The 22549-nt window shown below is 47.9% G+C and overlaps 2 protein-coding genes across 2 annotated transcripts in view; both read left to right on the top strand.

Moving 5' to 3' along the window:
* The window catches only part of LOC143339691 (LIM zinc-binding domain-containing Nebulette-like), a 64708-nt gene that overhangs the window by 24846 nt on the left and 17313 nt on the right, over window positions 1-22549 (top strand).
* The window catches only part of LOC143314504 (uncharacterized), a 31905-nt gene continuing 12132 nt past the window's right edge, over window positions 2777-22549 (top strand). The window contains exons 1-37 of the mRNA XM_076721570.1: window positions 2777-2821; window positions 4394-4706; window positions 4975-5085; window positions 5514-5624; window positions 5920-6030; window positions 6187-6300; window positions 6643-6975; window positions 7190-7300; window positions 7433-7543; window positions 8266-8376; window positions 8483-8593; window positions 9328-9438; window positions 9538-9645; window positions 9755-9865; window positions 9999-10109; window positions 10654-10764; window positions 10850-10960; window positions 11110-11220; window positions 12686-12796; window positions 13658-13768; window positions 14065-14172; window positions 14321-14431; window positions 14683-14793; window positions 14890-15000; window positions 15348-15458; window positions 16600-16710; window positions 16923-17033; window positions 17349-17459; window positions 17540-17647; window positions 18518-18628; window positions 18959-19069; window positions 19784-19894; window positions 20035-20145; window positions 20437-20547; window positions 20625-20735; window positions 20980-21087; window positions 21884-21994. Coding sequence (XP_076577685.1) covers window positions 4632-4706; window positions 4975-5085; window positions 5514-5624; window positions 5920-6030; window positions 6187-6300; window positions 6643-6975; window positions 7190-7300; window positions 7433-7543; window positions 8266-8376; window positions 8483-8593; window positions 9328-9438; window positions 9538-9645; window positions 9755-9865; window positions 9999-10109; window positions 10654-10764; window positions 10850-10960; window positions 11110-11220; window positions 12686-12796; window positions 13658-13768; window positions 14065-14172; window positions 14321-14431; window positions 14683-14793; window positions 14890-15000; window positions 15348-15458; window positions 16600-16710; window positions 16923-17033; window positions 17349-17459; window positions 17540-17647; window positions 18518-18628; window positions 18959-19069; window positions 19784-19894; window positions 20035-20145; window positions 20437-20547; window positions 20625-20735; window positions 20980-21087; window positions 21884-21994 — 4173 coding nt within the window. The 5' untranslated portion in view covers window positions 2777-2821; window positions 4394-4631. The remainder of the gene's footprint in view (window positions 2822-4393; window positions 4707-4974; window positions 5086-5513; window positions 5625-5919; window positions 6031-6186; window positions 6301-6642; window positions 6976-7189; window positions 7301-7432; window positions 7544-8265; window positions 8377-8482; window positions 8594-9327; window positions 9439-9537; window positions 9646-9754; window positions 9866-9998; window positions 10110-10653; window positions 10765-10849; window positions 10961-11109; window positions 11221-12685; window positions 12797-13657; window positions 13769-14064; window positions 14173-14320; window positions 14432-14682; window positions 14794-14889; window positions 15001-15347; window positions 15459-16599; window positions 16711-16922; window positions 17034-17348; window positions 17460-17539; window positions 17648-18517; window positions 18629-18958; window positions 19070-19783; window positions 19895-20034; window positions 20146-20436; window positions 20548-20624; window positions 20736-20979; window positions 21088-21883; window positions 21995-22549) is intronic.

Here is a 22549-nt window from a genome sequence, read left to right on the forward strand (position 1 = left end):
TCATTTGTACTGAAGAATCAGTGATGTCTGCTGTGACGACTGATTTAACAGCATTGTCACACAAGTCTGAGAAATGCTTTTGAATTCAACTTGATTTGTTCCAGTGGATTGAAAAAGGTTTGAGGTTTGAGTGTCAGAGTGGATCTTTGTGGCAGGAAGGTTTGGAAAAGTCTCCAGCTGGAACAAAAAGCTAAACATTGAGTCAGGCTGTCAGTCAAAGGCAGCGTGATGCACCTGCAGGCTCATGGGATGGCGCGTATCTGAAGGTGTTACTAACGAGTCAGTGTGTGTGTGTGTGTGTGTGTAGATGGTACATTCCTTCCATCTTACGATATATTTGACCTACACACACACATGAAAACCACACACTGTACCCAGCACTGGCACACTGTGGTTGGGATGAAGGGCACAGCGGCGATAAGGTCTTGAGTAGGAGGCTAAATGTGGAAGTTAGAAGTGATAAGAAGCAGCCAGTGAAGCGGCACTCAGAGGACAGTCGGCCATCACAGCAGACCAGCGAGGCGAGGCGAGCAGTTCAGTCCTTTACGGGTGTGTGTTCTGAGTTTGAGTTTAAACACAAAGCTGAAAGGTTGGTGAAGGAGTCGAGAGGACGAGCGGGACGTCAGAGAACCGGAAAGAGCGTCCGGGACGTTCAGAAGAAGGTGAACGCGACGTTGAAGAATCCTCAAAGAGCCTGAAAGGAAAGCATGAGGAGACACTGAGCAAACAGAGTGATCAACACGTGACAGGAGACAGACTGAGACCTTTGGAGAGCTGAGAGGCTGAGCCAGACCGGCCAGAGGGGACATTAAGAGACGACCAGAAACTGGACAAGGTGAGTTCAGCATTGAGGAGTGAACAGGAAGCTAACGGAGCGTCGGGCCTCAGAAGGAGGATCAGGGAAGGGTGGTGAAAACTAAAAAGTGGGAATATGACATCGAAGGTGCTACGAAATCCAGATGATTACCGACTGAATGACCGTAACTTAAAAGAATCTGAGTGGAAGATAAAGACACTGAGGGATTTGACGCAGTGACCTTGACAGCAGGCGAAACATGTCGACAGCCGGGACACAGAGAGGTCTGACAGGAGAGATATTTATCAGACTTCAGTGGGTCGGGTTCCATTTGGGTGGTAGACCTCTATCTTTAATCTAGTCTTGGTCCAGCTCTGTGGACTCAGTGGTCTGACGTCTAACTCTGAGAACGTGGACCACCATCGGCCTCGTGTCCTGCTCAGTCGAGCTGGTTTTTATTTTTATAGACTTTCATGCAAAAACCTGTTTGATTATTTCCTTTTTAATGATGCTGGCTTTGTTTTTATTACCTTTGCATGAAAAATAACTTTATGAACAAAATGAACTTGTGTCCTCAGAGGTGACTGACATGGAGGAAGAGGAGGCCCCAGCTGCTCAGGTGTTTGTTGGAGAGGTGAAGGAGGTTAGGACAGTGGAGGAAGACGAAGAGGAGTCCTTCCAGGAGACGGTGGAAACAGTGGTGACGTCGCTGACCACCGTTGTTGACACGACTACGGTAAAGAAGGACGTACAGGAGGTGGAGGAGGAGGAGGAGGAGGAGGAGGAGGAGGAGGAACCAGTAACAGAGGAGGAGACGGAGGAAAAGATGGAGGAGGAGGAAAAGGAAGCAGAGGTGGAGGGAGGAGAAGAGACTGGAGAGGAAGAGGAGGGGAAAACAAAGAAGCTGTTGGGATCTTGGGAATCAGAGGTGAGAACTTTCCTCCAACTTTTAAAACTCAACATAAACAACCCAAAGTGAGATTTTCAGCTCAGTTAAAGCCTGAAAATGATCAGAAAACACAAAACAACGGAAAACATGAAGTACCATCACCAAACCAGCAAGCAGGCAGCCAGCAGAGCTCGATGAAGGCCGTTCAGTGGGGGACAGTTTGTGTTCGTGTCAGGTTGTATGATGTTTTCTGGAAACGTTTGTTCTAACAGTGCAAAGATCTCTGTCTCAGCTTTTTAAAGGAATCTGATTTCACAACCCGAGACTTTAAAAAACAAACTTTTCACACCGTTTTCTGTCGTCAAAGGCCTTCAGGGACTGTTTGGGCTCAGCTTTAAGACGTTAAAGTCGCCAATCCAAACAAATCAGGTGTGATTTCAGGAGCTGAACTTCGTCAGAAACAGCTTCTTTGAAACAGAGGAGCCCAGCAGAGGATCTCACAGGAGCCAGTAACGTTTCCCGTTCTGACTTCACGACGCTGAAAGCTGAATTTTTACATTTGCAGCTGCACCTCTTGCTCTTTTAATGAGGCTGTTCAGTGCGTCAGAACACACAAACTGCAGCTCAGGCCTGCTGAACATGTTGAGGGTTTTGCTTCTCTTTGATGAGGTCTGCTGAGAGGCAGCCCTCTCAGCTCTGACTGCGAGTCTTTGTGTTGACCTTGGCGGGCCGTCGCCTGGCACTGCAGGTTTCCGTACGGGCTTAGGGAGGATTAGTGAAAGTACAAATGAAAATGTGCCATTATTAGCCTTTGATAGTGGGATTTTTAGGACTCCATCGGGCCTGTTAAGAGAGGCGAAGGATTAATGGCACGTGAATTAGAAAAGTTTCCTTTCACAGGTTTTTCTGTCTGTTTTGCTAGCAGCATTCTTTAATTTACCATATTAGCCTGAATTCGTCTCAGCGGAGAGAAGCAGGGTGTGAAGCTGGTTTAACGGCACAGACTCTCAACACAGCTCACAGCTCACGGCCACCACTGAGTTCAGTTACTTCTGTGGTTTCAGGCCTCCTCTGATGGGAAGCCTCCACTTCCAGACCCGGCGTTTAACAGGAGATGCAGCTTGCTCGTCAGTGAGGTGAGTTCATTCGCTGTCGCTCTCAGGTGTGGATTAAAATGGCTGCTGTAGAGAGGCTGTGAACCGACGGCAGACAGACCAGCGTGAGACTTTCAACAGTATGACTGGTCTGAATGCGTCTCATTGGACAGTCAACGAATCAATCTGTATCAGCAACATGCGTTTCTGTTTTGGTCGTAGCGTAGTGAGCACGCAGTGACTACACCTCCACCTGCTTCAGGCTGAGTGTTTACTCACTTCCTGGTTAAAAGAGGGATCAGAGCTCAAACCGGGTCCATCTTCAACCCAGTGATTTTTCACTGTGGAGCTTCTGTTTGCTGCTTCTCAATTTTCCACTCATGAATATAGATCGACGTGGATGAACTCTTCCACATGTACGACAGCAAGGCGCCGTCCTCTTCCTCCTCCTCCTCCTCCTCAGCTCCAGTGGCTGGCCTTTATTCAGCCCGGAGGGAGCGCCAGCTCAGCGGAAGCAGCGTCTTTGACTCGTGCAGCGGCAGTGTGAGGCGTGTATTTGGCAGTGAAACGGTGAATGAGGGTGAAAGCTGTTGTAGGATGTGGGAGGGTGAGATATTGATTCCCTGGTGTGAGTCAAACATGGCAGCTTGGCTGTTTGCACCAGCAGGATGACTCATCAGCTACAGTGGAAGCCAGTCGAGCCGCTTCATGAACTCATCTTCGCTTCTTCCTCCAGCTGCTGTCGCTCGCTGCCGTCCGTGTGTCGGGAAGTTCAGAGCAGTTTGACGCTCAAAGGCCTCGACACGTCGGCGATGCTCTGCTGCCAAGGCAGAATCTTTGTGACGCGATGAAACACTGTTTTTATCCTCCTCCCTGAAAACTCCTGGTGCAGCTCTGCACTAACCACAGCCGGGACTGCAGGAGGACGATGGAGGTGCACACTGAGCGTTACAAACTGTTTTTTATTCGCGTTGACTTGGCCGGACTGTCACATGCTCGCTGTTTAGAAACCAGTGAGCTGGTGTTTGGTACCATTCTGCCCAGTCTGCCTCCCTCTCACAGACTGGGGAGGACAGCTTGTCATCTGTGGATTAATTCCATTTTTCTCTCGAGTCTTTCCACAAAATCTGCCCGTCTGTCGTTTGACCGATCGTCCAATCAGACGCAGCCAAACCCAAAACTGTGGCACATGCTTAAAACACAGTCCTGCACAGTGCAGCGTCGAGCTCGTTAACACTGACCAATCAGACTTTCTTTCTGTTGTTAATGTCGTTTTTTCTGCTCATTACACCTGCAGTTAGCACATTTACTGTGAACATGGATCAGCTGTATCAGCAGTATTGATCTATACACAGTACTGCACCTCTGACATGATGTAAACTTATGACCGCTATGAGAGATGTGCCAATAAACACATGTCATCCTGAGATATTACAGTAATATTATGGCCTCTTTCCCTTTAAATGCATCATCTGGAGTTAATGCAAAGGGCTCCACTTGTGCAACTGTCTGCATTTAAATTCAGTCTAAATGTCTGATATTTGTACATGTACACACGCACACACACACGCACACACACGCACACAGTCACTCTGTCATGCCTCCTCCCTGCAGGTGAAGTATAAGGAGGACTTTGAGAAGATGAGGGGTCAGAGTCTGTTCGTTCCTGGAGCTGAACTCATCCACTCCAAGAACATCAGCGCTGTGATATCTGAGGTCTGCGCGCACACACACACACACACGCACACACACACACACACACGCACGGTCGATCCATCAGTCTGATCGTGTTTGCTGAAACGTTGAACTGTTTCAGTCGAAGTACAAAGAGGAGGGAAAGAAGGAGGCGTCCATGTCTCTGTACTCCATCCTGCCGGTGACGCCTGAGACTCAGCACGCCAGAGAGGCCTCAGAGCTGCAGAGCGAGGTACGTCCACCTGAGCACAGCACCACCCGACCAGCCTGTAGGCGATCGACACGATTGATCCAAACAGCCGGCAGCACGCTCCACGTGAAGATGAGGTTTAAAGCGTTCTCACAGGAAACATGCTGTGAAAGTATGGAAGGTGCTAACGCTAACAAGCTTTTATTAGCCTGTTTAGTGTGTGATCAGGTGGTTCTTCTTGGTTTTATGGAAGGTCACGCTCATCCTAAAACCAGATTAAGGCACTGACCAGGTTTGTTCTGGTTTTCAGGTTAAATACAAAGGAAACACGAAGGCGGAGATTTCCTCCTCCCTTTACTCTCTGCTGCCAGAGACCACAGAGACCCAGTTTGTCAAAGAGCTGACGGAGATACTGAGTGAGGTCAGACCTGATGGAGGGTGATGAGGGGGTGGAGGGGTGATGGAGGGATGAGGGAGGGATGGAAGGATCGGTGGATAAATGGATGGCTACAGGATGAATGAATGATAGATGCGGGAATGGACAGATGGATGGATGATAAAATCGAAGGATGAATTGATGAATGGATCATTGATAGACGGATGGATGAATGGATGCATGATAAAATATAAGGACAGCTTAATGAATGCATCGTAGATTGATTGATGGATAAATGGGTGACTAGAGGATGAATGGATGAATAGATGGGTTATGATGATGGACAGATGAACACATGGATGGACAGACAGACATGTGGATGGACGATGAATGGATGGATGATAGATGGTTCTTAAAAAGTAGTTCCTTGAGAGTGCGGACCCTCGTCACAGTGAGACCCCTCTGCTCCTCAGAACAAGTACAAGGAGGAAGGAAAGAAGGAGATGAGCAGCAGTTTGTACTCTCAGCTTCCTGAAACCACGGAGACGCAGCTGGCCCGAGCCGTCCACGAGTTTCAGAGCGAGGTGCTCACACGTTCACCTCAGCACGTTTCATCAGTTCACTCAGGTCTGGGCGGCGACACGCAGTCTGTCTGATGAAGGTGTGGCTGAGGGGCCTCCTCCCTCGAATGAGTTAAAGACACAGAGCAAACACAGACGTCTGGGTTCCAGTTTAGCTTTGAGGAGAAGCCACAGCTCCACCACAGCGCCAGGCTGCGTGTCGCTGCTCAAACTGAGTTCTTCATCAGTTTACAAACCTGGACACCAGGAAACAGTCTGAGCCGAGCTGAACGAGACCATCTGATCTGCTCTGGTTCAGAAAAAGTACAAAGAAGACGGGAAGAGGAAGGCCTCCGTCTCCCTCTACTCCCAACTGCCCGACACTCCGGAAATGCTGCACGCCATGGAGGTGTCCCAGCTGCAGAGTGAGGTGTGTGCACGCACACACACACACACACACACACACACACACACACACACACACACACACACACAAAGACACATTCACAGCATGTGAGTAAAGGGTTGAAGCTAAACTCTTCAGACAGCAGCCGTCTGTCTCTGTCTCATGTTCTGTCCCTCTCAGGTGAACTATCGGCCGAAGGTGCTGGTTAAAGGAGCTCCGTCCTCTCTTTACTCTCAGCTGCCCGACACCACAGAGATCCAGTTTGCCAGAGAGATGACGGAGATGCAGAGCGAGGTAGACACACTGTGCCGCCAGTCGGTCTGTGTTTAAAGGTCACATCATTTATCCTGATCTGAAGCCTCTACTGCCACTAAAAGAACCTGAAAGCACCATTTCACATAGACCAGCTCAGCTTGACCAAACCCAACCAGACCCACTGGATCCTGCTGGGTCCTGCTGGGTCCTGCTGGGTCCTGCTGGGTCCTGCTGGGTCCTGCTGGGTCCTGCTGGGCTCGGGTCGGGTATCCACAGTCTGTTTCAGACTAAACTCAGCGTGTGGATACAGTCAGACTTCACTGCCTGCTAACAGCAGCGGTTGATTTCAGACTGCTCACAGGCTGTTTCGTCCTCTCTCAGAGTAAATACAAGGAGGGCGGCAGGAAGAGCCTCTCGCAGAGTTTCTACTCTCAGCTGTCCGAGACCGCCGAGACGCAGTTTGCTAAAAGTGTGGCTGAGCTGCAGAGCGAGGTGAGACGTCTTTATTGTGAGCGAACAATCGTGAATCACAGTTTTATCCTCTTTAATTCTGATGTTTTAAAATGTTTTGAATCCCACATTAAAATGAGTTTTTATTTGGAGATGCGGTACAAAGAGGCGGGCAAAAAGGGCGTGAACTCGTGTTTGTACTCTCTTCTCCCGGAGACGCTAGAGACGGCTCACGCCAAGGAAGCGTCTGAGCTCTTCAGTGAGGTATGATGACTGTGGTAACACCTCAGAGACGACGATGATGATGATGATGAATATCAGGCCAGTACATTCATGAAAAGAGCATCAGCGTGCAGCACAAAGACAAACGACACTGAAATGATAAAAACTGCATTTTTTATCGATACTTATGTCATTCTGGTGTGAAACGTAAAGGCGATTTGTATTCTGTGTCCTTGTTATCACTGAATTACTGCAGGTGAAGTATAAAGAGGACGGTAAGAAGGAGATGAGCATCAGCCTGTACTCTGTGCTGCCCGAAACCATCGACACCCAGCACGCCAAAGAGGTGTCCAACCTGCAGAGCGAGGTGCTCAAACAAGTGTTTTTTCAAGTATTAATAAACACAAACAAGAGTGCTGTCAGTGTCTCTGGTTGCCTCAAACCTCTCATGAACTTAGCAAAGATTTCCTGTGCTCGTGGTTGATCCCTCCTCCTGCAGGTGAAGTATAAAGAAGGCCTGAAGCAGAAGATCCAGAGCAGTTTGTACCACCAGCTCCCAGAGACCACAGAGACACAGCTGGCCAAACATCTGTCTGAGCTGCAGAGCCAGGTACAGGCAGGACGCCACGTTTCTTCTGTGCGGCACGTTTAGCGTCGCCGCTAATGCTAACACCTTCACACACTCCCCGCCTGCTGCGTGTGTGGCTGCGGGGAGCAGATGTTCTGTCAGACGGCTGAGTTTCAGGTTCGCGTTGTCGCCTCCTGCAGAGACAAAAAACATCCCTGGAGACTTTTTATTCTCGACGTTGATGTTCTGGATAGACTTTTTCTCCACGCTGGCAGCACTGCAGGAGAGCAGCAGCGAGCTGCAAGATAATGACACCAAAAAAGAAGAGTGTCCTCAGTTCTGACGCAGACGGATGAACAGATTTTTAAAACTTAGTTTGCATTCGAATGTTTGATCTTCAGGCCTCGATCGCTGCCTGCAGTCAGAGCTGGAGGCTCCTCTCAGCCATGACACTCACATGTGTGAAATGTGCTTGAGAAGGACAAAATCCAGGTTTCCCAGCAGCAGCGAAGCAGCACAAAGTCAAATTTGGACATTTGTAAAAGCTGCTCAGATGAGGAGGACTGTGCTAAACGTGCTGCTCTGCTTTCAGCTGCTTCAGCGTCACTTCTCGCTCCTCCAACGCCTTCACGGACAGTCGAAGCCCAGCGTGTCTGATTTCTACAGGGAGACCGCTGGACTTACTTTATGTCATAGATCTGCACTGATTGATTAATTAGTATTATTTGAAGTATTACTGTGAACGGTGTTTTTGGTGTCTGCAGACAAAATATAGAGAAACAGGAAAGAAAGACGTGAACAGCTGCCTGTACTCTCTGCTGCCCGAGACCCTGGAGACTCAACACGCCAAAGAGGCGGCAGAGCTGCTCAGCGAGGTAAAGAGCAGCTTCGCGTCGCACGCTTCACATACTGAGGGACCACGGGGGGTCAGGCTGCTGTGATGAAGATCATTTCTGTTTCTCTATAAACTTTTTTTCCCAGATTAAGTACAAGGAGAGCGGGAGGAAGGACATGTCCAGCTCCCTCTACTCCACTCTGCCCGACACTTCAGAAACCAGCTTCTCCAGAGAGATGAGCGACATGCTGAGCGAGGTACCGGCAACCACAAGAGCCACACGTCATGTGACTCACAGTGTCCAAGTCTCTGAGGGCGTCCTCAGGTCCAGTGTCCAGAACATCAGCTGAAAAAATGTATTTAGATTTAAAAAAACAACAACAAAATAGCTCATAACTTGTTTTATTGACTACAAATAACAACAATCAGATACAGATGAGATTATATACATTTAATGATGTGTGAATAAAGCTAATGTACATTTTCATTAAAGGCCTGACACCCTGAACGCACCACAGACTTCACAACAGGAAGTGTTGCGAACTGACGCTCGTCGCTCCTGCTGGTTTTTTGTTTAATCATGAACTGATGATCACATGTGTGATTATCATCAAACGGGATCAAAGAGGTTTTCCTCTCATTTGCATGTCAGCGCTGTCGTACAGACGCAGACTAACGAGGCTCGGCTCGGCGCCACTGTTGATCTGCTGCGAGGACGTTTTCATCAAACACACGATGAAAAGGAAACTATTAAATATGCACAATGACAAAACACGAGGAATACATGAGCCGCAGTGTTAGCTTTAAATAGAAAAGAGGTTAATGTGATGCAAAGTGTAAATGTGTCCACTGAGAGACGGAGACGTCCGTCAGCCTCTCAGCGTCAAAGGTTGATCCTCCTGCACGGACACAAACTCTGTTCATCGACCTGAAAGATGAAGCCAGCGTCTTTAAACCGAACTCTTAATGTTTTACTTTCTGTCTTTTACAGACTAAGTACAGGGAGGACGGCGTGAAGAGTCTTTCACAGAGCGCCTACAGTCAGCTGCCGGAGACCGCTGAGACCCAGTTCGCTAAAAGTGTGTCTGAGCTGCAGAGCGAGGTGAGGAAAAGCCTGCTGATGTCCTGAGACTGAACACAGAGGAAGCTGAATGCTTCTGTTTCTGAGTTGAAGGAATCACGACCGTTTGGTTGATTTTAGACGAAGTACAAACAGGGGAAGAAGGACGTGTCCAGCTGTCTGTACTCCACCCTGCCTGAGACTCTGGACACGCTGCACGCCAAAGAGGCGTCTGAACTGCAGAGTGAGGTGAACACACACCTCCACCTGCGCACACACACACACCTGCACGGCGTAGCGAGCGTGCTCAGCCTCCCTCTGTCTTTTCATACATGTGTCTGCTCCTGTTTGTGCTCAGCTGAGGTACAAGGCGGCTCTGAGGAAAGGTCGCTCCTCCAGTCTGTTCCACCTGCTGCCTGAGACCTTAGAGACGGCCCACGCCAAGGAAGTCTCCGAGCTCCTCAGCGAGGTAACAGCAGGGACGGTTTTATTAAGAACCTCCTCCTGCTTGGTGAGGGGTTATCTGTTGGCTGCAGGACAACAAACAGTGAGACGTAAGGCGATACGTTTTCTGTGTCCTTGTTATCACTGAATTACTGCAGGTGAAGTATAAAGAGGACGGTAAGAAGGAGATGAGCATCAACCTGTACTCTGTGCTGCCCGAGACCATCGACAGCCAGCACGCCAAAGAGGTGTCCAACCTGCAGAGCGAGGTACTCAAACAAGCTGCTTCCTCCTCCTCTTCCTCTTTCATGTGGACCCTGAGAGGCTGTGAAGACCAGGACTCATGTGACAGGTTCCCCTGTTTGTCCAGCAGTCTCAAAGGGACGTTTCTGGGTGTTATAAGCTGTCATAAAGTCCACTGCCCTTCAAATCAGCACATCTGAATGAGCTGATAGCTTAAGATATGTGCATGCATTGTTTTTAAACTGAAGTGCAGGGTCTGCTGCTCCACTCTAAAACGGCATTTTGTGATGAACAGTTGACCTTGTTTCCATCCAAGTTTGACTGAATCTGCTTTAAAAGATATTTCAGAATATTTTCATCCTGAGCCTTATTTATGAGCATTTAAACGTTCACAGCTTCCAGTCCGTTCAAATAAAGTCTGACACTTTATTCAATTGTCCTTTATGAATAACTAACTTTTGCCACTGTGATTAATAAATACAGTCAATTCTACAGAAACTCCTACAGAAACAAACTAACTGTGATGTTGGACCAGTCCATGTCCATGTGACTCTGTCCTGTGTCCTGCAGGTGAAGTATAAAGAAGGCCTGAAGCAGAAGATCCAGAGCAGTTTGTACCACCAGCTCCCAGAGACCACAGAGACACAGCTGGCCAAACATCTGTCTGAGCTGCAGAGTGAGGTACAGGCAACGTGAGACACGCGAGGGACAACGAGAACAAAGCGTCCCCGTCATGCAAAGTGACTGTGCTCATTTCCATCTGCAGACCAGGTACAAGGAAGCGGGTAAGAAAGAGGTGACGGCCTGTCTGTACTCCCTCCTGCCCGTGACCATGGACACGCAGCACGCCAAAGAGGCCGCGGAGCTGCTCAGTGAGGTAAACGTGCTGCTTTCTTCTTCTGTGGTCTCAAACCTGCGGACAGTTCTTCAGTGGTTGGAAGATTTCAGATGTCTCTCCTCCATCTCGGTCTAAGTTCAAACCTTCCTCATCATCCTCCTCTGCTCCCTGATGCTGTTACTGTCCAGGTCAAATACAAGGAGAGCGGGAGGAAGGAGATGTCCAGCTCCCTCTACTCCACGCTGCCCGACACCTCAGAAACCAGCTTCGCCAGAGAGATGAGCGACATGCTGAGCGAGGTATTATTTAACGTGTGTGTCACTGGAGCCAATGCATCACCGCGGCTCAGTTAGCAAACACCAGGAGAAGGTGGTTTCTCATGGGTTTGGTGGGACCAGAGGTGTGATGACAGCCATCGTCTGAAGGCAGAACGAGCTCCAGATTAATGTGATTCACATTAGAAGAGGACTTGTGTCTGCTTTGAGATTCTAATAGCAGAAGTTCTGAAATAGCAGCGAGACACTGAGGTGATGAAAGGATGAGAGGTTTCTGTCAGTGATGTGACAGTCTGGAGGATGAAGGTCGTGTTCTGTCTGAGGACCAGCGTGTGTTCAGACTCACACCGATCAGAGCAAAGACAAGAAAATGGACGAAATGTTACTAAAAAATTTCACCCAGCAACATTTTTAAAACAGGTGAAAACATCTGATCTGAGCCACTTTCAGTTCAAACATGAAGTTACTCAGAATCAGCAATAAAATCTGAGGAGCAGCTAAAAATATCCTACTCAGATGATTATGTTTAGTTTAGTTTTATTTAGAGTTTTTGGTTGTTTATCATTGTCCTGCTGTTTGTTTATGTTCGTCCTCGTTAAACGATCAGATCGACAGAAAATAAAATTGGAATCTGGGAACAAAAACAGCCCGTGGTCACATGACACATGACAACGACTGATCCTCTGTTAAAGATGAAAACATGGATTTGTGGGCTTTTATTTTGAAAGTGTTCAGTAAGAACCAATGGGCTTGAAGCTGAGAGCCACAGACAGGAAGTGAGAGAGCGGTGTGACAAAAAGGGAAATATTGAATACCAGCAGCCTTTTTTAAACGGTGAGAAAATATGTGCAAAGCGTGTTGAGAGCGAATGAGTGAAGCTCAGGAGACGCAGCGCACACGGCGTTAGAAACGTCCTCCTGCCATCGACGCTGCTGCGTGAGATTCGACCGCACAATCTGAATCTGAACTGTCTCTCCAGCCTCTAACATTGTGGAGCGAGATGAAACAAAGATGAGGTCTCCAGCATGCAGGAGGGATCCTGGACGTGCTTCAGCGCCTCCTCATGCTGTTTGATTAGTTATAAATAATCACTACCCATCATCCAATGCTCTCTGATGTGCTCATACCTCAGACTCTCATCAGAGGCCAGATTAGCATCAGAAACAGGATCAAAGGGCTCTCGCAGTCTGTTTGTAATGTGCACTGGAGAGGAGGCGTGAACAATATGTGATGTGTGGCCAAGAAAGATGGGAAAACACGTTTGTTCCAGTTTTTTTGGGGCACAGTGGAAACAGTTTTTTTGCGGTCTCGTCGTGCAGCTGCTCAGTATTCAGGTGCAGATTCACAGATTTTTCAACATGTTTGCTGCTGCGGTTTCCTCCCCCCGCTGGGAAAAGTCGAGTTTTGTTCCCCTTTCCATCTGTCAGGAGCTGGAAGTTCTGCCTTGTTTGTAATTCAGACTCATCTCTTCTGTCCCCGTCGTCTCCAGAACAAGTACAAGGAGGACGGCAGGAGAGGCCTCGCTCAGAGCTTCTACTCTCAGCTTCCAGAAACAGCCCAGACGCAGTTTGCTAAAAGTGTCTCCGAGCTGCAGAGCGAGGTGAGCGGGAAGATCGCGTCACGGACGTCACATGACGCACAGCTCTGTGTTTCAGTGTCTCTCTTCAGTGAGCGCTTTATGTCCAACAGTACAAACCATATCGAGGTCTGAGGACTAACTTCAGCTGAGCAGGGAAGAGACACAGACCACAGCTGTGTGAGCAGAGACTCAACCTTCAAACAGAAATGATCACTGAATTGTGATTTATGCTTTGCTGAAATAAAAGCAGTTGCACCACGTAGAGAAGCTGCAGCGTGACTCAGAATCAGAGCACTTTATTGATCCCTGAGGGGGAAATGGGGCAGGGACAGCCACTCCCAGCGTCAAGCAAGTCAGAAAATGGAAACAGGAAGCAAGAAATATCTCAGAGAATGTGTAAAAATATGTGAAAACAGGAGAAAAAATGTGGACTATACTGCAGTAGAAATCAACCATGAGTAATAAACAAAGACAATACGTAACTGTAAACATCTAAACGTGTGTATCTGTGGGGCAACATTCTACATGAAGAACAACAATAATGGAATACTAGAATACTACTACTGCTAATACTAATACTATGATAATAGTATAGAATAGTAGTAGCTGTCACTGAACTATACTCGCTCGTGGTAAAACTGCAGTTTTTCTTTGCTTGCACGTCGTTTTGCAGCTCAGCGATCAGCAGAGACGTCGTATCATCGCTGATGAGATGCTACGATACCCAGCGGCTCAGGCCAGCCATAAAGCTAATGCGCACGCTAACCATGATGATGGAGCTAGACCTCTGATTGGCTGCTTTATGTCCAAACATAGAACAGAGGAGGTGAAACAGGTGCAGGTTTGAAACCAGTCTGAAGCCAAACGTTTGTTCTGTTTCAGGTGAAATACAAAGAAGCAGGAAAGAAAGGAGGGACGAGCTCTCTGTACTCGACTCTACCCGAAACTCTGGACACGCAGCACGCTAAAGAGGCTTCACAGCTGCAGAGCCAGGTACACACACACACACGCACGCACACACACACACACACACACACACACACACACACAAAGCTACGTGCAGATCAGCTCAGAGGATGGAGGTGACACACCTGAAGCTGTACCAGTAACACCAGAACATGAAGGGCTTCAGCAGGTTAGTTTGGCAGCTGCTAAAGAAACACCTTTGCTCACCTGTTGACGTCTTTTCTTCGTCCTGCTCTCTGATCTGTTCATGCTGTAAAGACTCACCTGCATTGATGGAGTGTGTTTACTGACCAGGACTGTGTGTTTCCACATGTTGGCTGCAGCTGAAGTACAAGCAGAGTCCAAACAGAGACTCCTGCAGTCTGTTCCACCTGATGCCGGAGACCATCGACACTCACTTTGCCAGGCAGCAGACGGAAATGCACAGTGAGGTACGCCTGCAGCTCGCCGCTCAGTCAGAGCTTTGATTTGGGTTTGTTTGATGATGGATGGAGCGTTCACGTAAACACACTCATCTGAATGTGTGAGCGACTCTCTCTGCTCGCTCATCCCTCTGGCTGCTTTCTGTCTCATCTCAAGGTCAAGTACAAAGAAGATGGTAAGAAAGAGATGAGCATCAACCTGTACTCTCTGCTCCCGGACACCATCCACAGCCGGCATGCTAAAGAGCTGACGGGCATGCAGAGCGAGGTGGGTTCAGGCTGCTGTTCAACGCACAGGTGGTTCACACACCTTCCTGCTCTTGATTCAGCACAGTCACACAGAATCTCTCCCTCGTGGATTCGGCTCTGCTCTGCGTGTGATGGACGTCCATGAGGAGGAGGCCGATGAAGCAGCTAAACTTTGCGTGCAGCATCAACAGGAGTTGTGCTGAAATAGACTGAGAGGAGCGCTGCAGTGTTCTTCCTCATCCTCATCCGACTCCTCATCATGTCTTTCAGGTCAAATACAAAGAGGCCAGTAAGAAGCAGAGTTCATCGTCTCTGTATCACCGGCTGCCTGAAACTCTGGAGACGCAGCACGCCAAAGAGGCTTCACAGCTGCAGAGTCAGGTACGCAGGTGCACTGTTTCAAAGCTCCAGTGGTGTCTTTTCTAAATGTCTCGTCCTCACTGAGCGTCTATATGTCGTCCCCTCTGTGTCCTGCAGATCTTGTACAAAGAGGCTGTCAAGAAGGAGCTGTCCTGTCCAGTTTACCACCAGCTGTCCGACACTCTGGAGACCCAGTTTGCCCGCGAGCTCACCGACATGCAGAGCCACGTAAGAGCAGACAGACGCCACCGTGAAGCGACCTCGTCCCAAATGTTTCCTACGTGCCGGCGTGGTTTTTGTCCTGGTCAGGAAGCAGCAGCTGCTGTCTGAATAGAACCACAGTTTTCAGATATTTATACAAATATGACGCTGTAAATTTGTCAAAATGCACCACCTTAATGGAAACTTACCGGAGCCTTCAGGCTCCTGTGTTTTCCTATGAATGAATGAATCTATTATGAACGCATGACTTTTCTTATGTGTCATCTGTCTCTGCGGAGCTCTCAGTTCTCCTGACGAGCTGTTTATTGTTGATATCTGACTAATCAAACTGTGTTTTCTGTCTCTGGTTGTAGAACAAGTACAAAGAGGACGGCGTGAGGAGCCTCTCGCAGAGCTTCTACTCTCAGCTGCCTGAAACCGCTGAGACTCAGTTTGCTAAAAGTGTCTCTGAGCTGCAGAGCGAGGTGAGGAGAGGAGAGGATAGTCGATAAAGCATTACGAGCCAATAAAACATGAATAAGACAGCTGGGAAGGTGGAGATAAGTGAGCTTAAAGCTCCATCAGGTGACTCTGCACATCGCCGGCTTCGCTGTCAGCGAGGCTGAACGTGACGGAGAATAAGGACGCGTCAGTGCACAGGAGGATGATGATGGTGCTTTAGCTTTAACTTCTTCATCGCTCAGCTAAAGCACTCGTGACTTCATACCTGCACGTCATCATTCTGCATTCCAACAGGCAGGATTTGGTCTGATTGCAGCAGTGAATCTTTCATGCTTGGGACGCCAAACAGTGGTGCAGAATACCCAGATTTTTGTATAAATGCATCCAAGAAGCGTTGACCGACAGTAATCTGCCTCATTCTGGACAGGCGCTCTCTGAGACACAGACGCCATCTTTACTCCTCCTGTAGTGATACTGTGGTACTCAGACGTCTTATTTAAGTAACAATACTACAGTGTAGAAATACTCTGTGCCAAGTAAAACTTAGAGGATAAATCTTTACTTTGCTCATCGTTCATAGCTAACTGTTAGCTGGCTGTTAGCTGGCTGTTAGCTAGCTGTTAGCCAGCTGTTAGCCGGCTGTTAGCCTGCTGTTAGCTAGCTGCCAACCTGATACTGTTGTAACTTAGCTGCTAAAGTGCAGAAGTTCTTCTTCTTCAGGTGTTTTTGGCAGGAGCCAAACAGCTTCAGGTGCATCTGCGCCTCCCTCTGAGCTGGAGGAGGCCCGACTCCTCATATGTAACCAGGAAAACAAAGACTGATTACAATCAGATCTGTGATCAGAGAAGCAAAGACGTGACTATGTGCAAATGAAAGCGTCCTCAGAGACGCTTGAAGAGTGGAAGTGGCAGAGAGTGATTTTCTCTTCTCAGGTTGTTTTATTTGGATAAAGTTCAGAGGCCTGAAGAGCTAAAACTCATCGGTCATAAAAGGTTGTCATGACCTCACTGACGGCGTCATTTAATTTAAAGAGACAGGATGAATTAATCTGAAGTGTCTCAGCTGCAGGGACGGAGACACTTGTCCCATCGTGTCATTCAGGTGTTTTTTCTTTAAACGTGTGGAAACTCAAAGTAAAAAAAGATGTTGAAAATGTTTTTCCAGATCAAGTATAAGAAGTCCGGGAGGCGGGAGGCCGGCGGCTGTTTGTACTCTGTGATGGCAGAAACTCTGGACACTCAGCACGCCAAGCAGGCCTCTCAGATGCAGAGCCAGGTACCGATCACAGACCCTCCAGCGCCCAACTGAACCTCACTCTGTCTTCATCTGAGCATTAAACATAAACCCAGGATCTGGTCCCAGGCAGCAGCTTTTCACCTTCATATCATTTTCAGGACATCGCAGACATAATAAAACATTCAGTTGGACTTTTCCCACCGTGCAGACGTGGACACATGACCCACAAACAAACGCTGTCGTCCCTGCAGGTGAAGTACAGAGAGGACGTGCAGAAGGAGCTGTCCTCCAGCCTGTTCTCCAGCCTCCCTCAGACGCTCCAGACCGAGCTGGCCAAGGAGGTGACGGAGCTCCAGAGCCAGGTGACGCACATGCTTCTGTTCGTCCTGTTAAAAATGACAAGCACAAAGTCTCTGGAAACAGTTAAACTGGTTTTTACCTGATGTCAAGTGAGGACGTGGATGCTTAATAACCACGACCTCCAGAATAAGGCACACAGAGGCTGATAAACTACCAGCTGATGGTGAGGATGAGTGCTGTGAAAGAAACATGAAAACAAGGGAAATCAACCAGCTCAGGGGGAGACGTAGCAATGAGGAAAAGGGCCCAAAAGTAGCTGAGGCTGCGGCTCCTTTAACGGTTTTACCGGTTATTAATCCTTGTATTTTGCGATGCAGGTGAAGTATAAAGAGGGCTGTAAGAAGGACGCGTCCTCGTCGCTCTACCGCCTCCTGCCTGAGACGGCCGAGATGCATTTGGCCAAACAGATGTCGGAGGTCCAGAGCGAGGTGCAGCGAGGCTCTGCTCTGCTTTTCTTCTCCTCTCTCCTCTCCTTCGACACAGTTTTTAATCCCATTCTCCTCTTAAGGCAAAGTACAAGAAGGACAAAGAGGATCTGCCCGTCACCTTGTTCTCTCTGCTGCCTGAAACTCTGCACACGCAGTTCGTCAAAGAGATGGCGGAGACGCACAGCGAGGTGGGAGCGCTTCCTGCTAGACTTTATTTCATTGATTATTTGAATTATTTCACCTTTAAGTCAGTTTAAAGACAAACAGCTGTGGGTTTACGGGGACTTAAAGGTTATAGTAGTACTAAATACTTCTCCAGTGTATTTGTCCTGCGTACTGGAGTTCATGGTGACGTTATCAGGACTTTATTCTGCTGTTGGTCTCTGCAGCTTGTACAGCGTCCTCACTGTTTTCAGCTGTCCTTTAACTTCTATTGTGCTCTGAAGAGCAGGTTTATTGTGGCTTTAAATCTATTTTTAGAACACAAAGGTGACTTTAACGTGTTTGTCACAGCTTTTAGTCACTTTGTGGTGAATTTAAACTTATTTCAACCATAAAGTTATTGCTAATTTGTACAACTGAGGAGTACATTGAGAGTACTTTTCATGTGTTTTTTCCTCCTGTGGTGTCAGTTTAATGTTCTCACAGTATTCATGCAGTGACTTCATCTCATCTTCACAGTAGAGAATTTATATTGACTTTATCCTATTTGATGGCATCTTCTTCTGCTTCATCATGATTACGCGGACATTCAGTGTGTTTGTCACGCGACACGAGCGGCTCCGAGATAAAGACGTCTGGATTTAACTCTGCTGTCGACCACCGGCAGCACTCGAGAGGAACAATCAACCAGCACACAAGAAACCGGCTGAAGCTGGAATCCTATTGGTCCACGGCTGATAAAGCGGATGACGTCACAGAATGGTTGCTATATGAACCACCAATAGGATGCACAGCTGATAGCGCCAAAAGAAGATTGTTGTTTGTCCATTTTTAGTTGTTGGTAGTAAAGGTTTTGTGTGTGTGTGTGTGTGTGTGTGTGTGTGTGTGTGTGTCAGGTGAAGTACAAGCAGGCTGGGAAGCAGCAGACGGCGTCGTCTCTGTACTCCAAACTGCCTGAAACTCTGGAGACCAAACACGCCAAAGAAGTGACGGAGCTGCAGAGTGAAGTGAGTGTCTCTCTACCTTCAGCTCTCTCTCTCTCTTTTCTCTCTCTTTCTCTCCGTCTGTCACTTCAGTCACATTCAAATAAGCCTTGTTGGCTTTAAAAAGCTGTTTAAACCCAGAAAGGTTCACCTAAATTTCAGCAGATGTTCCCTGTTGGGTGGTTTTGGTTCCGTCCGTTCTGTCCTGGCTGATTCGGCCTCGTGTGTCGTCCTTCATGTTTTTTAACGGTGTGCTTTGTTCTCACTTTGCTTTCTTTTCTTTTCTCTTTAATGTCTTGATTTCATAAAAGCTCGTCTACAGACGCTCAGTGTTTGATTGTTTGTGTCTGACAGAAAAAGTACAAAGATGGAGGCAGGAAGGAGATGACGTCGTCTTTGTACTCTCAGCTTCCCCAAACCTCAGAGACTCAGTTTGCTCAAGAGATGACTGAGATACAGAGTGAGGTACACACACACACACACACACACACACACACACACACACACACACACACACACACACAGACAGACAGACAGACAGACAGACACACACACACACAGATACACACAGACACACACACACATAGACACACACACACATAGACACACACACATACACGCACCCACACACATACATGCACACGCACACACACACACATACGCCTCGAAATGGAAAAGTTGATGTTTGCATTAAACTCCACTGATAGCAGAGAACAGTTGGATGTCGTTGGATGTTGTTGGATGTTGCTGGATGTCATTGGATGTTGTTGGATGTCATTGGATGTCATTGGATGTCGTTGGATGTCGTTGGATGTCGTTGGATGTTGTTGGATGTCATTGGATGTCATTGGATGTCGTTGGACGTCGTTGGATGTCGCTGGATGTCGTTGGATGTCGTTGGATGTTGTTGGATGTCGTTGGATGTCGTTGGATGTTGCTGGATGTCGTTGGATGTCGTTGGATGTCGTTGGATGTCGTTGGATGTTGTTGGATGTCGTTGGATGTTGCTGGATGTCGTTGGATGTTGCTGGATGTCGTTGGATGTCGTTGGATGTCGTTGGATGTCGCTGGATGTCATTGGATGTCGTTGGATGTCGTTGGATGTCATTGGATGTCGTTGGATGTCGTTGGATGTTGGAGTCTTTGTGAAACGTCCCTGTCAATCTGTTTTGTCTCCAGAACAAATATAAAGAGAGCGTGAAGAAGAGTCAGACCGCCAGCGTTTACTCTCAGCTCCCAGAGACCAACGACATCCAGTTCGCCAAAGCTGCGTCTGAGCTGCAGAGTGAGGTAAACGCACACAGGTGTACTTCTGACACCTTCAGGGACCTGGTTTGTCACCTGTCACCTGCCCTCTGCCCTGAGCTCAAACCTCGGGGTGAAGTTTGACATGAAAACAGTGGAAAACGACATTTTGTCTTCTGTTCCAGAACAAATATAAGGAAGCGGCGAAGAAAGACGCGTCCAGCTCTCTTTACTCGAAGCTGCCTGAGACTCTGGACACTCTGCACGCCAAAGAGGCCTCACAGCTGCAGAGTCAGGTGTGTACGCACACAGCGCGATGCGTTCAGGTGCAGGCCTGTATCAGATATAGCTTATGATGCTTCCTTTCTGTTGGACTGCTGGTTTCTGGGTGAACGGGAGATCGTTTAGAACAGCAGGTAGAACAAAAAACAGCCTCATTCAAACCCTGACTTGCTGTCTGATTCACCCACTGAAATTAATACATAACACTGAATATTTGTCTAGTTTTTGTTATTGTTGACTGACATTTGCTGAAAGTTGAATCCTGGTCAGAAAAGCTTTCTCTGAGCTCTGCCGTCTCCGTGTAGGTGAAGTACAAACAGGACAGCAGGAAGGAGGTGAGCGGCGCTCTGTACCACCAGCTGCCTGAAACCACAGAGACACAGCTGGCCAAAGAGCTGAGAGACGTCTACAGCGAGGTGAGGAATGTGGACGAGCGTCACTGCCGCACGTCTGCCTGCTGATGGTTAAATAAACCCTGTGCGCTGTCTGCTAGGTGAAGTATAAAGAAGGCGGCAAGAAGGAGATCAGCAGGAACTTGTACTCACTCCTCCCTGAGACGGCAGAGACCCAGTTTGCCAAGCAGATGTCAGAGATACAGAGCGAGGTGAGAACCCTGAACGCCTCACAGGTGGAGTCCAATCAGGATCTTTGTTTTTCTGATCATTTGAGTCAGAGGGGAAATGTTTCTAATGTAAGAATGAAGCTTCACCAATGTGAACATTCACAGAAAGGAATAAACACATTCTCTTCGTACATTAATTCTCATTAGATATTAAGATTTTTTAAGTTTTGATGCAAAGTTGAAGATGATCTGCTGAGTCAGCTTCTTTTTCCCGTTTGTCTTTTAGACAAAGTACAAGAAGGACAAAGAGGATCTGCCCAACACGTTGTTCTGTCTGCTGCCTGAAACTCTGGAGACGCAGTTTGTGAAGGAGATGGCGGAGACGCACAGCGAGGTGGGAGCTCGTCGCATTGTGAGACGTTTTTTAAAGATTTACGTCTTCAGTAGGAACCAATGGGCTTCGAGCTGAGAGCCGCAGACAGGAAGTCAGACTGCAACACAGGTCACGTCCCTGCTATAAGTCAAACAAGACAAGTCGAGTCTCGGTTGATTGATTGTCTGATTGTCTTTTACATTAACGATACGTCTTATATGGCTAACGTTGGACCTGCTAATAAGCTAGCTGAGCAGACACGTACGTTTCTTCTTTGTGGGTTTCGTAGTGACGGCTGAAGTTGGACGTTGGTCGTATCCTTTATTTTTTGACCGACCCTCTGCTGCCACCGTGTTTGTTCATATCTAGAAAAATGCAAATGTTAAATTTAAAAAAGTCCTTTTGGGTCTTCTGCCTCAAGTCTGAGTCGAGTCATGAACGCCAAATCAAAGTCCAGTCATGTGACTCGAGTCTCTCTGGCGTGCTCGGACACAGTTAGCCTCAGGCCCTCCGACACGTTAGCTCACTGAAGATAAACTGACCGCTGCTGTCTATTCTGGTCGTGTTATCAGAAACACATTCAGGGCTGCTGGATAACTCTCCCTCCTCCTCCTCCTCCTCCTCCTCTCTGCTGGATCTGGTTTTTGGTCTATTTGTGAATCTGGTGTCAGAATATTCCTCTTTCGTTCGTTCTCTAGGCACTAAAAGCTTTTCGTGACAGTTAAACAATCCTGAATGGACGCCGGCGATGCTGTGAGGTGTGGAAGGACTGTGATCACCAAACAAACAGCAAAGGTTTGACCCGTTTTTCCTGCAGGTCAAGTACAAGGAAGCAGGGAAGAAAGAGGCCAGCAGCTCTCTGTACCACCTGCTGCCGGAGACTCTGGAGACGCAGCGTGTCAAAGAGGTCACCGAGCTGCAGAGCGAGGTACGAACGTCCATCGTTCACAGGCTCACCTGTCCTGATGTCCCTCCATATAAAGACACTTCTCAGAGTGCAGCAGCTCATTTCCTGCCTCTGTTCGCTGGCCCTCTTGCATTTTTCAGGCAGAGAAGAAGCTCAAACTCCTCAAAGACTTAATGAATGAATCATATTTTGCTCTTTGAAGACACTTGCGGTGGAAATTTGCGATGCTGTTTGTAGCCGATGCGGCTCCGGCAACGTTTTGTCAGCGTGGTCTCACAGAGGAACACAAGTGTTTACGTAAAGTGACTCAGATATTCAGCTGAAGGACAAGCTGAGAGCTGAGAGGACTGACTGTGGTTCACAGAAATATCACACTCTGGTCCTGCTTTAACTGGTGGTTTGAGGTTTAGACCCGGACATCAGTTTGATATGAGATCACATTTGAGCTTTAGACAGAAATCAACATGCACGCCGTCGTTTGAGCAACAGTCAAAAACAAAAAAGACAGCAAATCCTCAAATTTTAGGATCCATTTTAAACATTTTCAACCAGCGTTTTTCTGTGCAAACCCTGCAG

This window comes from Chaetodon auriga, chromosome 21 (assembly GCF_051107435.1).
Source record: "Chaetodon auriga isolate fChaAug3 chromosome 21, fChaAug3.hap1, whole genome shotgun sequence".
Classification (NCBI taxonomy): Eukaryota; Metazoa; Chordata; class Actinopteri; order Chaetodontiformes; family Chaetodontidae; genus Chaetodon; species Chaetodon auriga.